At 39.8% G+C, this 14,815-nt stretch overlaps 1 protein-coding gene across 1 annotated transcript in view; it reads right to left on the bottom strand.

The window, feature by feature from the left end:
• Positions 1-14,815, bottom strand: part of LOC124716796 (thyroid adenoma-associated protein homolog) — a 222,189-nt gene that overhangs the window by 125,056 nt on the left and 82,318 nt on the right. The window contains 2 exon segments of the mRNA XM_047243345.1: positions 2,048-2,242; positions 8,379-8,534. Coding sequence (XP_047099301.1) covers positions 2,048-2,242; positions 8,379-8,534 — 351 coding nt within the window.

The raw sequence follows: 14,815 nt of genomic DNA, 5'->3' as shown, positions 1-14,815 counted from the left end.
TTTGATCACCCGGTATATCATAAATTTGGGCCTGGCTTGTATAATTCATTACTGTACTACCATCCTGTACATTTGCTAAAAAACCATGAATGTATCAAAATATACCCATGTTCAAAGTCGTGTGTCAAAATGGACACCTACCACATTACGTTCATTAACACCATTCAACAGAGCACATTTCATTCTATTAAAATAACTTATTTTCATTTTGGTGTCTCTTTGGGCAAGGTGCAAAAATTGCACCTAAACTACTGAATTTTTTTGTAATTTGAGAAAAATTCTTGTGTTGGGCCATCGTGGCTATGTCACAACCAATCTCAGCGACTGGTAGCAAAAGGCTATTTACAGTTCGTACAGAAATCAGATGGCAGTTGTAAGAGTCAAGGGGTATGAAAGGGAAGCAGTGGTTGGGAAAGGAGTGAGACAGGGTTGTAGCCTATCCCTGATGTTATTCAATCTATACACTGAGCGAGTAATAAAGGAGACAAAAGAAAAATTTGGAGTAGGAATTAAAACCCATGGAGAAGAATTAAAAACTTAAGAGGTTTGCCGATGATATTGTAATTCTGTCAGAGACAGTAGAGGACCTGGAAGAGCAATTGAACAGAATGGACAATGTCTTGAAAGGAGACTATGAGATGAACATCAACAAACATAAAATGAGGATAATGGAATGTAGTTGAATTAAATCAGGTGATTCTGAGGAAATCAGATTAGGAAATAAAATACTTAAAGTAGTAGATGAGTTTTGCTATTTGAGGAGCATAATAACTGATGATGTTCGAAGTAGGGAGAATATAAAATGTAGACTGGCAATGGCAAGAAAAGCATTTCTGAAGAACAGAAATATGTTGACATCGTGTATAAAGTTAAGTGTCAGGAAGTCTTTTCTCAAAATATTTGTATGGAGTGTAGCCATGTATGGAAGTGAAACATGGACGATAAATAGTACAGGCAAGAAGAGAATAGAAGCTTTCGAAATGTGGTGCTACAGAAGAATTCTGAAGATTAGATAGGTAGATCATGTAATTAATGAGGAGGTATGGAATAGAATTGGGGAGAAGAGAAATTTGCGGCACAACTTGTCTACAAGAAGGGATTGGTTGGTAGGACATGTTCTGAGGCATCAAGGGATCACCAATTTAGTACTGGAGGGCTGTGTGGAGGGTAAGAATCATAGAGGGAGACCAAGAGATGAGTATACTAAGCAGATTCAGAAGGGTCTAGGGCGCAGTAGAGATTAAAAAGCTTGCACAGGAAAGAGCAGCATCGAGAGCTGCATCAAACAAGTCTCTGGATTGAAGACCGACAACCAACCATGGGAAAAACAACACTCAATTTGGCAAAAACAGCACTGAACTGGCAAAACATTATGGAATTTGGAAAAAAAAAACATTAATTTGGCAACACAATGGATCTGATAATAACAGAGAAATTGGCAAACACAAAACATAAATTGGCAAACAGTAACTTGCAAAAAATTATGGAATTTGGAAAAGAAATAATAAATTTGGCAAAACACCACCAAATTTGGTAAAAAAACACCAAATATGGTAACAACAAATTTAGGTAAAAGTAACACCAATTCTGGCAAAAAATAACACTGACATTTTAAAAAAATAACGCCAATTTTGGCCATACAATAAAATGATTTCTTCTCGTCCCTAAGTATACAAGATGCCAACTGGGATGTAATTATTGCCAGTGTAAGATTTCAGACAATAGTCTGATCTCAAAACCTAGTCACATAATAAACAAACAGTTTAATGGTTTGTTTGCTCTAAAAATGTCTTATCAAGTATATGGTTGCTGTAGAGCATCCAAAAAGCAACTGTAAATAAATACATTAAATAAAAGTCTACGTAGAAAGTCACTGTCTTAAAACTATCCACAATGCACCTTCATGTGGGGAGAAACTGGTCACATGTCTTACATCAGAAGGTGCATTAACATTCAAGTTTCCATTCCTCAGAGAGTAAGTACCTGTGGGCACACATAAAAAATTGTTTGGCAGCAGAAACGACTGCGAGAAGTCCGACATGTGTACCTGAAGAGCGGAGCCCCGCCGGCTGAAGTTAGCTCCCGGAAAGATGCTGGAGAAGCTGAACTCGACAAGCCACTGGAGGAAGAGTGAGGCAGTCGCCAGAGCCTTCTCTGCCTCCACTGCCCCCTCGCCGGACTTCTCAGCTGCCTTCGCCTGGCGCTCCAGAGACTGCCAGGAGTCCCTCAGTCGCTCCAACAGCTAGAAACGGGAAACCACAGGACAATATTCGGCACGCCCAAGAGAAGAAAATCTTACACAAACTCAATGATACAGGAGCAAACCGTGATCGTGATGCACAATGTGTGGTGCAAACACCTGATAAATCCTTCTCCTCAGCTTGAAACAGTACAAGACAAACTGCACTATCAGTAATTTACCTTATTTGTTCAATTAGTAACAATTTAAGACACTCATGCCTCTAATTTTTCAATTTATCAACAAGAATCTCAGAAACTCTATGGTTAAAAGTTTGCTTCAGTAAGACCTCAAAGCAATGCGTTTCAGAATTAACGCACATTATTTTGCAGAGTGATTGTTACAACCAGTAGAACATCCTAAAATGCCATAAAATCACAGAACATACTCAAACAAAAATTCAGAGTGCAATATGTATTAGCCATAACACTAGTGCTAAATATCGTCCATCCATTCATGTATGTATTATATGTAGAAAAAATAAAGAATTTCTCATCAGGGGGTATATGCGGACAAGAAAAAATTCCCTGGATTTCCCAGTTGAAAATACCCTTCTTATCAGGTGAAAATACAATGTACCTCTGGTGAAAGCAAATTTTTTTCCATGTTAAGTGACAGTATATCATACCAATCACAGCTGATATTCAGAGCATAGTACACCTGATGTAATCAGCTAACACCAACATAACTGTTAAGTAGCACGAACACGCAAGTAGGAAAATTTAATGGTTTAAATTAATATACATACTGTATAGCTACAAGAAAAGATAAGCTTTCACATATAGTATTAGGCATTCAAAAATTTTTGCAGTTTTTTTTCTGGGGTGTAGTCAAGCATGGTTCCACGAGCACAGCTTAAATTGCAGCAGCTGAATATTTCTGACAAGAACAATCATAAATTTTACTATTGTGCAGTGCACCTAAGATTTCATGGGTTACCTGGCCCAACACATGTTCCATCAAGCACTTTAACTTTTCCACAGAAAGGCCAATTACAGGTGAAATTGCTCAAGAACTCACTTCACAATTGTTTTTCTTTCTTTTTTAGGATAATTATACTTCTTGCCATTGTTATTTCATAATTTGTAATTGATGAAAGAGTTAAAATAAATATTAAACATTAACCTTTAAACTTGGTCTTTTTTAGCGTGTGTTACCCTTTAAGATATATCAAACACAAATGTGCCAGTAAAATTTTAAATAACAGGACAAAACACTGGTCTTCTGGGCTTGAAATTTTTCTAAGCGGCTGGTTCTCAATCAAGTTTTGAATGAGAGACAATGCTCCATGATTTAAGAAATTCATCACACATTCTCACATGTAAGATAATTCATTTTGTGTAAAAGAAAATTTTCTTTGAAAGTAGCGCTTCTCAAACCACCATTCGCATTTTATTTTCCCACAACCTGTTAGAAATGTAAACAGTTGTGACGTCACCCCCACTAAAGGGAGGCCCACAGGAAAGACGCATTGATAGCAGTCTGTTGTTGCGAAGTATTGCACAGTCTTTGATACGTTCTGCTGTCGGTAGATGCTTGTGTGTGCACTGTGTTTTGCTGTAAATGGCACATTTTCTTTGCAACTAAAGTTTTATTTTGGTGTTATTCACTTGCTTATGTTTTATTGCTGCAGTATTATTCTCAGTAGCAGCCTAAAGGAAAATTCTTTGGTAGAGTATCAGTTCTTACCAGTCAAAATTACAAAAATTTAACTGAACACTAAAACACTGAAAAATTCCTAATTCTAAAAATTCCTGGGTTTTTCTTGGATTTATGAATAATTCCTTGCCACCTGAAAATTTTCAGTTTATTTTTGAAATATTCCACTCTACAAATAAATTTTAGATTATACACAGTTGAAGTTGTAAATTCATTAAAGTTACCCCCACTATATGACCCTATATGCAAACAGTTAGATAAATATGGAAGACATACTATGCATACATGTATCACCTAACATAATCTTCCAGTAAATTGGTAATATTTGCCACTGTAGATTTTTGATGTTGAGATATCTAACAAATGTATATCACAAGCTACTGTAACTAGCATAATCTAAGTTCTGCTTAGTCACAGGTTTTTACTTTAACTAGAAGAATATTCTGAAGATCTAATATTGTTTTTACTAAAAAGAATTTTAACAAAGTACTTGAAGATGGCCTAAGACCAAAATTGTGCAATACCATGAATATAATCTAAAAGGTAACAGTTGCAGGCAGTATGGACTCATTTAAACCCAAGTTCAAAGAAACTCACTTTCTATATTTCTGCAACTATTATTTATTTACACACAAACCAGTTCAACTTTTCTCATTTTATTTATTTATTTTTTATAATGAAATACTTCTGTTTCTCAGAACTATATAACTACATAACTAATAACTCTGTACATACAATAAAGGAAAGGCAAACACTTATCTTTAGTAGACAACAGAACACAGTATTAACGACTAGGATTCGAGCCCTGCCTCTGGCTCACAGGTCAAACCTCATTTTATCTGAGACTGTGTCATTCAGTTATCGCCTGACAATGGCCTCAGAAGCTGAGGATGAATTTGTGAGTATATAAGTATTAGCTTCAGACTATAGACAAACTGTTTAGCTATTTTATAACAACAAAAATAATCAATTATAATATACTGTAAATGGAGAGCAGCATCAAACCAGTCTCAGGACTGAAGACCACAACAACAACAACTGTAAATGGATAGATAAAAAAAATCTACGCACCAAACAGCAGCAGGCATTCACACAAAATGATTTAACTTTTACAAGCTTTCAGAGCCAGTGTCTGCTTCTTCTGGCAGAAGAGTTGAAGGAGAAAGAAGAGGGGTGAAGGAAAAGAACTGGAAAGGTTTGGAGAAAGGGGTATAGTTCAGAAAAGTCACCCAGAACCCCAGGTCAGGAGACACTTGTCAGACAGGATGAGAAGAAAAAACTGAATGTTGGGGACTGCACAGGACGAGGTTTGAAAACCTAAGGGCTTAAAGGTGGAAGACAGGGTAACGTGCAAGACAGAGATTACTGCTATAACATCGTGCACAAGTTAGTAAGAGTGAAAAACTAAATGCATTCTACGTAACAGAGGTGGTAGGCAGGTTGGCGAAAAATAGACAAGTCAGAAAATGAAAGAGAAGAAAACTAAAATGGAGTGAAGAAAGGAGTAGTTACTGTGGATAAATGCTGAGACGGAAGGACTAATGTGCAATAGTATTGAAGGAAATTGACGGAGATCCGAAATGTGAAATAATTTGGGTGAAGGTCATGGTTAAAGCAGGCTCAAACATGGTAATTGGATGTCTCTATAGGCCCCCTGGCTCAGCAGCTGTTGTGGCAGAGCACCTGAAGGAAAATTTGGAAAATATTTCGAGTAGATTTCGCGACCATGTTATAGTTCTGGGTGGGGATTTTAATTAGCTGGATATAGACTGGGAGACCCAAAAGTTTGTAACAGGTGGCAGGGACAAAGAATCCAGTGAAATTTTTTTAAGTGCATTATCTGACAACTACCTTGAGCAGTTAAACAGAGAACCGACTTGTGGCGATAACATATTAGACCTTCTGGTGACAAACAGACCCAAACTACTTGAAACAGTTAACGCAGAATAGGGAATCAGCGAACATAAAGCGGTTACTGCATCGATGATTTCAGCCGTAAATAGAAATATTAAAAAAGGTAGGAAGATTTTTCTGTTTAGCAAAAGTGACAAAAAGCAGATTTCAGAGTACTTGATGGCTCAACACAAAAGTTTTGTCTCAAGTACAGATAGTGTTGAGGATCAGTGGACAAAGCTCAAAACCATAGTACAATATGCATTAGATGAGTATGTGCCAAGCAAGATCGTAAGAGATGGAAAAGAGCCACCGTGGTAAAACAACCAAGTTAGAAAACTGCTGCGGAAGCAATGGGAACTTCACAGCAAACATAAACATAGCCAAAGCCTTGCAGACAAACAAAAATTACGCGAAGCGAAATGCAGTCTGAGGAGGGGGCTATGCGAGAGGCGTTCAATGAATTCAAAAGTAAAGTTCTACGTACTGACTTGGCAGAAAATCCTAAGAAATTTTGGTCTTATGTCAAAGCAGTAGGTGGATCAAAACAAAATGTCCAGACACTCTGTGACCAAAATGGTACTGAAACAGAGGATGACAGACTAAAGGTCGAAATACTAAAGGTCTTTTTCCAAAGATGTTTCACAGAGGAAGACTGCACTGTAGTTCCTTCTCTAGATTGTCGCACAGTTGACAAAATGGTAGATATTGAAATAGACGACAGAGGGATAGAGAAACAATTAAAATCACTCAAAAGAGGAAAGGCCGCTGGACCTGAAGGGATACCAGTTCGATTTTACACAGAGCACGCGAAGGAACTTGCCCCCCTTCTTGCAGCGGTGTACCGTAGGTCTCTAGAAGAGCGTAGTGTTCCAAAGGATTGGAAAAGGACACAGGTCACCCCCATTTTCAAGAAGGGACATCGAACAGAGGTGCAGAACTATAGACCTATATCTCTAACGTCTATCAGGTGTAGAATTTTGGAACACGTATTATGTTCGAGAATAATGACTTTTCTGGAGACTAGAAATCTACTCTGTAGGAATCAGCGTGGGTTTTGAAAAAGACGATCGTGTGAAACCCAGCTCACGCTATTCATCCATAAGACTCAGAGGGCCATAGACACGGGTTCCCAAGTAGATGCCGTGTTTCTTGACTTCCACAACGCGTTCGATACAGTTCCCCACAGTCGTTTAATGAACAAAGTAAGATCATATGGACTATCAGACCAATTGTGTGATTGGATTGAAGAGTTCCTAGATAACAGAACGCAGCATGTCATTCTCAATGGAGAGAAGTCTTCCGAAGTAAGAGTGATTTCAGGTGCGCCGCAGGGGAGTGTTGTAGGACCGTTGCTATTCGTAATATACATAAATGACCTTGTGGATAACATCGGAAGTTCACTGAGGCTTTTTGTGGATGATGCTGCGGTATATCGAGAGGTTGTAACAATGGAAAATTGTACTGAAATGCAGGAGGATCTGCAACAAATTGACATGGTGCAGGGAATGGCAATTGAATATCAATGTAGACAAGTGTAATGTGCTGCGAATGCATAAAAAGAAAGATCCTTTATCATTTAGCTACAATATAGCAGGTCAGCAACTGGAAGCAGTTAATTCCATAAATTATCTGAGAGCAGGCATTAGGAGTGATTTAAAATGGGATGATCATATAAAGTTGATCGTCGGTAAATCAGATGCCAGACTGAGATTCATTGGAAGAATCCTAAGGAAATGCAATCCGAAAACAAAGGAAGTACGTTACAGTACACTTCTTCACCCACTGCTTCAATATTGCTCACCAGTGTGGGATCTGTACCAGATAGGGTTGATAGAAGAGATAGAGCAGATCCAATGGAGAGCAGCTTGCTTCGTTACAGGATCATTTAGTAATCGCGAAAGCGTTACGCAGGTAACAGATGAACTCAAGTGGAAGATTCTGCAACAGAGGCGCTCAGTACCTCGGTATGGGCTTTTGTTGAAGTTTCGAGAACATACCTTCACCGAGGAGTCAAGCAGTATATTGCTCCCTCCTACGTATACCTCGTGAAGAGACCACGAGGATAAAATCAGAGAGATTAGAGTCCGCACGGAGGCATACTGACAATCTTTCTTTCCACGAACAATACGAGACTGCAATAGAAGGGAGAACCGATAGAGGTACACAAAGTACGCTAAGCCACACACCGACAGGTGGCTTGCGGAGTATGGATGTAGATGTAGATGTAAATTAAGGCCAGGTGGGTGGTGAGAACCAAGGACTTGTACCACAATGTGCTTTACTGTTCAGTTCTAAGAGTGTACATTCTACCTATAGTGAAAGGAAAGATTATTAAAGTAAAATTAGAGAAATCTGAACTCACGCGGAAATTTACTAACAGTTGCTCTTCCTGCACATAATTTGTGAGTGGAACAGCACAGAGGGAAAGTGCTCATGGTACACAAAATGCTCTCTGGCTTTCAGAATGCAGATGTAGATGCAGAAGAAGAGTTTGACATTTAGCTCAGTGTTGTCCGTCATCCAACGTGATGGTCAGAAAGCAGAGGCTGCCACCGACCACATGACCACGTACTCGGGGGCTCACCTTTTTGATGAGGGCGAGACCCCGCTGGCGCGCAGACGGCTCCTGCACGTTCACGTTGTGCCGTAGGAAGGTCCGAACCAGCTGCAGCTCCGCAGGCGAGAACGGCTCCGTTGACCTGTGGCCCTCGACTAACAGAGAGAGAGCCGACATCCTCGTCTGCATCAGAAAGCAAAATGTCTAGTTGATGGACAAATATATGAAAATGATTACAACATGATAGAAATAAATAAATAAATAAACGCCAACTGAGTACATGCATCAGCTTGGTGTGAGCCTTTGTATTTGATGCCAGTTCAGTGGGTTTCCTATCAGTCTCAGTGCTTACTTTACAAGGTAGTCTCACAATGCTGTGCAGATGCCATTCCAGAAATTTCCACCACAGAAAAATCTGAGGAGGTCACTGAGAATCAAGACCAGGACTGCCTGCGATGTCAACCAGAGGACAGTGGAGGTGGTTCATCATGACATAATGACCACACAAACCCTATTTAAAATGAGACCTACGACAGAAAATCAATGTTAGTACAAAGCTCGTACACACTGCTGTTTGAGTGTTGTCATCAGCCATTCAGTGTCCACTGCTGAAGTACATCTCTACGCATTTACGTTTATCTATACTCACGTGTGTTGCTTGTAGTGGGTAAAGACCACTAGTATCACAGCTGTCTTTTTCTGCCAAGTGACATCAGGTAAATATGCATAGTTTTATACCTCAAATACATTTCAACACACTCACATCAGACCAGTTTATTCATGAGAATGCAGTTCCAAAATGCAGTGTGTTAAGTTTAACACTATTTGCAATAGCTATCAACGGCATCTCAGTCAGTCACAGTCAGGAACCCTTGTTAGGCGTTCATTCTTTGTGGATAATTTTGTAATTTTCTATTGTTTATCTGCTCTTAAATCAACAATTCACCAAGTACAGGTGATCACCACAAGGCTAAAAAATGTGTGAACACAACTGGTTTTACGTTCTATTCAGAGAAAACTGGGTAAATTGTAACCACATTTGAGTTTTAAGCAACCAGAGCTCAAAATGGTCGACAGTGTTTTAAATTTCAAGGAACTAACATGGATGCTGCACTTTGGAGGGGCATAAAATCATTAAACATTTGGAAATGTCTCAGAGGAAAGACACGGTGTGCAGACAGGTCCATCTCCAGCAGTTTATTGGAACACTTGTGAGATCCCCACAAGATTATGGCAGCATTGTTCATATATCGGAATGAGCCTCCTACCTCGAGACGCCATATGCTGTCCACTACAGAGGTATCATGCTGTCAACAGAGGCCTGTCAGCCCGGACCAGTGTCGAGTTTAGGCTAGTAAACCACCACTACAAATATGCTAACACATCTTTGAAGTGAGGCAAGGTCTGAAAATACTAGCACTGCCTCAGCTGTTGGCAGTTAGCGAACTATGTACAGTAAAACCCCTATTTTAAGTTTTTGTGTAGCCCAGACTTTAAAAACACAAAACAAGGAAAATGCAGAACTGAGGAAATTGTTAAAACCCCCACAAAATATAAGCAAAAACAAATATAATTGGCATATATGATTAAAAATCACAATCCTCTATAATACTCTGCATAAAATCTGTCTAAGTGAAGGAAATTAAAAGTAAAATACAATGTCTATACAATAATTTGTGGCAATGAATTTCATCAGTTCTTGAAAAATCACAGACGTGTATCAGCAAGTAAGAAGTCCTCAAAAAATTTACCCTGCAACCTTGCAGTAGTTGTATCATAATTGTGCAGTGAAGCTAAATGTTGCGAAGTTGTGTTGGCAACACCAATCGTGGATTATGTCAACATATCCTCTTACACATCGCTCCTCTCCACACAAAGGCCTAAAATATTTCCTTAATTCCGATACCACCTGTAGAGTGTCATCACTTTCTTGAGTCACTTTTAACTTGTCAGTCATATTGAACGTCAACAGGAAGAAAAATGAGAGAAGCGAGCCATGGGGTAAGAACTTAAAATCAAGGTAAACCTTACTAGGAAGAAATGTACAACCGAGGAATTTTTAACATTGATCTTATGGGTTTTTCAGAGGAGCTACAAATTTATGGCGAAAAACATAAAATTGGAGACTGTAAAATTGAAGTTCCTCTGTTATGTGTTTGTGGGAAGACTGTTAGACACAGAAAAAACGGAAAACTAATACACTGAAGTGGGTACTTATTAAGATACCGTAAAATGAGGTAATCAGATCAAAAAGAGCATTTTTTTCCCCATCCATTTACTCTTGTGATATGAGAATAAAAATTCAGTAAATTAATTTCACAACCCTGATAATGATATATTCATGTTTTACGTTATTTTTGGTTTATAATTACAGTTATTATTTTAAGTTAATTGCTGACTGGTGTCACCTCCCCTGTGGAGGCGAATCCGATCACCATTGTATTTTGTATGCAGGAACAGAATCAGATGTCCAGTGGAGTGAATCTGATCACTATTCTGATTTCTTAAAAATATACTGCTGTACTTGCAACAAAATTTTACAATTTCTAGACTAAACAAATTTTTACAAGCACATTAAACTTGAGATTTTTGCTATAAAAACACTTGCATTCACAAAAACTGGCAAACAAATATTAAGTTTTAGTTATTGAATGTCACAATCAATGTGAAAAGTATTTACTTAATGTCAATCATCTATCCCTTCAAAAATTAATTTACCTTGCCTTCTATGTTCTGGAACAAATTTTTAAAATAATTTGGCCTCTTTCTACCACATTTGCATCACCAGTTTCTGGAAATACTAAATAAACATTACCATCAAGAACTTTCTTTCTCCCAAACGTCATTTCATAGGTGTCATTAGACATGCTTTCAATTTTACCAATAAAAAAACCAGACCTTTTTTTCATAGGAAATTTTACTACTGTGAAATTGTTTTTATAAATACATGCCAATCTTTACTCTTCTCCTTGTCCATTTCTTCATTTTCATTTGACTCATGCTGTTCTAGATCACTGTTACATGTTCTGGATAGGGAGTCCCTTATGGCAGCCCTGTCACTATCATTTTCATTGAAGTCACCGAGTTAATACTAAACGCTTTGTTTGGCGCGGCTTTTCTTTTGTTTAGTTAGAGCGAGCGTTTTTGGATTGCATTTCAAATGATGTAAAAGTGCTATGGTCATAAGTGCCCATTCTGTGGCTTGGTGAAGGGTAAAAAGCTGATATTTAAATCAGCAGCAATGGAGGTGAAACTCAAAGAAAGAGGGAAACTAAAAACGACAGGAAATCTTAGAAAGTTGCTATCGAAGGGTGTGTTGTTTTCCCCAAAACGAGCTTCAAATGACCGATGTCATCTCACTAACACTGATAAATTCAAGAACATGATTGGCTGAGCGCGTGTCATCTGCTAAAAGTGAAAATATATGACGACAGCTGTAAACAGGCATGTAGCAGATTAAAATAGGGGTACTGAAGTTAAAGATGTCTCACCATCCACGATTGAGAACAATGGGGGAAAACGGGGGAGGATCGCCACATAAAAGATGTCAACGGCTAAAAAGATAGTGCCCAACCCAGAGTCTAGTTAAAATTACCTCCCCTCGATGACAAGACCAGGAGGAAGAGGTCCAAGAACAGGGAAGAGATTTTATGTCCCGTAATTTATTATCCTGTAGTGCAGACCAATGTGTGTGCCATAAAAGAGCAACATGATGACATAAAACACTCTGTACATTGGCAAAGGGAACCATGCAAACAGCAGGCCAAGGAAGAGAGACAACAGCTTTTGCCGCTATATTGGCTGCCTCGTTTCCACATACACCAACATGCCCTGGGATCCAGAGGAATGCCACAGAGATGCCCCCCAAGTGGAGCCCATGGAGGCAACCCTGAATTCGATGGACCTGAGAGTGGACGGGATAAAGAGCTTGGAGGTTGAAAAGAGAGCTGAGTGAATCTGAGCATATAATATACTATATCCCCTGATGGCAACGGATGTACTGGACAGCCTGGAGAACAGCGTCAAGTTCTGCAGTAAAAACCGAATACTGGTTGGGAAGCCGAAATGTAATGGGGGTTTCGTCAATAATATAGGCACTCCCAAAACCAAAGGTGATCTTGGAGATGTCAGTATAGATAATTGTGGCATCCTCCATTTGTGCACATATAGCAGCAAATGCCCAATGATAAACTATATGGGGGGGGGGGATACTATCCTTGGGAAGCTGACAAAGATCACGGAGAAGGCAGGTCCAAGGGTGAAGCCAAGGTGGTGCTGTACCCCCATTTGTCAAGAAAGTTTTAGGAAATTGGAAGGAAAGTGAATGTAGCTGTTGATGAAAGCAGACTCCTGGTGATAGTAGAGAGGAAGGGCTGTCTGCATATCCAAAATCCAAGGAGGTGTCGAAAAAAAGGGCACAGGTTGGATGAGCAGGCACGGAAGCCAGATGACTAGCGTAATGACTCAGAAGGACAGCTCGCCAACTGGACAATGGAGGTTCAGCAGTCTCAGCGTAAAGGGTCTCCACGAGGTTAGTGTAACAAGCTCCAAACGCTACAGGCAGAATCTAGACGCCAAAGAATAGACGGCGATGCAGAGGAGTAAACTATGCTTCCACAGTCCAATTTCAAGCGCACTAAGGTGCAATATAGGCGGAGGAAGATGACTCTGTCTGTTCCCCAGGGGGTACCACTCAGAATACGAACGGTGTTGAGGGATCGTAGACAGCGACCCGAAAGGTACGAAACACAGGAAGACCAGTACAGCTTTCTGTCAAACACAAGTCCCAAGAATTTGGTGACATCTGCAAACGAAAATTCAACAGGGCCTAGATGTAGGGAAGGCGGATGAAACTCCGCAAGAATTAACACAGACAGTCTTACTGGGAGAAAGTCGGAAGCCGGTTTCGATGCTCCACGAGTGGGTGTGATCGAAACATCCTCGAAGAGATCATTCAGGAACACTGGTCTGTTGAGAGCTGTAGTAAATCGCAAAATCATTGACAAAGAGGGAGCCCGAGACACTGGGAAGGAGACAATCCATAATTGGATTTATGACGATGGCAAACAGTACTAGAGATGGGCAAAACTGTTCTTTTCAGAGATCGGATCAGAACTGTTCACTCCCTGAAATGAATTAGCTCTTTTTCATGACTCACCACTCATTCACAACAGAAAATAAATGGAAGGCACATTGCCCTTTAAACTTGGTTTATTCCAGGACTATACCTGTATTTTGATCTTATTTGATCCTATTTTGAAGTAACACAGATAATGAGTAAGAATTTTGTATTGTTTATTGAAATTTCCACGATAGGACAAAGTTTTTGATTATTGATTTATTTTGCACTATCGTGGTTTTTTGGGTGATCGGAAAATGTTGTAACTTGAGATTTACATTAACAATATATTTGGCTATAATGTATTAAAATTTCATTAACCTCGTACAAATACATCGCAAGCCATATATTTTTAAAGTGAACATTTCCTTCCAAAGACGCCTAAAATCGCAAAATCCGTACTACAATAAGAAAAAAATATATAAATTTGACTGTAAGACCAAAGTGCTGCATATAGCCTTCCGCAGAATAAAACAAGGAAAAATTGGTGTATCACTTTTGCTATACGTTTATCGGTTCGCTCGTAATTAAAGTGTAAATTCGAGTGACCATAATAAAAAATCCTATAGTAAGAGGAGCCATCAGGAACCTAATCTGATAAGTTTAAACAAATAAAAATAAAATAAAAACAAATGATGTATACATAACATAATTATGTAATATACATAACGGTATTACTACGAAGAACACTATCCAGTAGAGACGAACTCCGATGCAGAGGCGCTGAGTCAAGCAGGTCGAGCCGCGAGCTGTATTACTGCGCGAGCTAAGACCCCAGAGACCAGAGCGACACCTGAGTTGCTTTGCTCAACGCTCTGGCAGAGTCGAGAACGGTGGGGTGAGCGTTGAGCGGGCGAGTTCCGAGGGTGGGGGGAGCGGTGAACGACCACCACTCACCCGCTTGGAGACAAATCGTCCGCTCTCTTGCGAGCAGGTTGTTGCAAGTAGTTCTTATGTTCTCCGCTAGGAGGCTCTCTGTCCTGTTGCTCGCATCAACTGCCCAGAGGGCAGGACGTGCGACTGAAACGATCGCTGACGGAGTTCAGGTGCGCCAGACACTGCACGCCGCAGAGGAAGCACAGAGACGGCACGGCATGCGTGAAACACAAAATCCAATGGGGCACTGCACAATGCAGGCAGTCAAGGCAGAAGCAGGGCAGAGGCCGGCGCTGGCTGTGTTGTGTGGCGCGCAGTGTGCTCTGACCAGCAGAGGCCCCACTGGTCTGCTCCGACTCTCTCTCTCTCTCTCTCTCTCTCTCTCTCTCTCTCTCTCTCTCTCTCTCTCTCTGCTGTGGGAAACGTTTGGAGCTACCGTTCTTTTTTTCTGAATCACTGATTGTTCACT

Source organism: Schistocerca piceifrons, chromosome 9 (genome assembly GCF_021461385.2).
Source record: "Schistocerca piceifrons isolate TAMUIC-IGC-003096 chromosome 9, iqSchPice1.1, whole genome shotgun sequence".
Lineage (NCBI taxonomy): Eukaryota > Metazoa > Arthropoda > Insecta > Orthoptera > Acrididae > Schistocerca > Schistocerca piceifrons.
The sequence above is the reverse complement of the archived record's forward strand: the minus strand, read 5'-3'. Positions and strand labels throughout refer to the sequence as shown.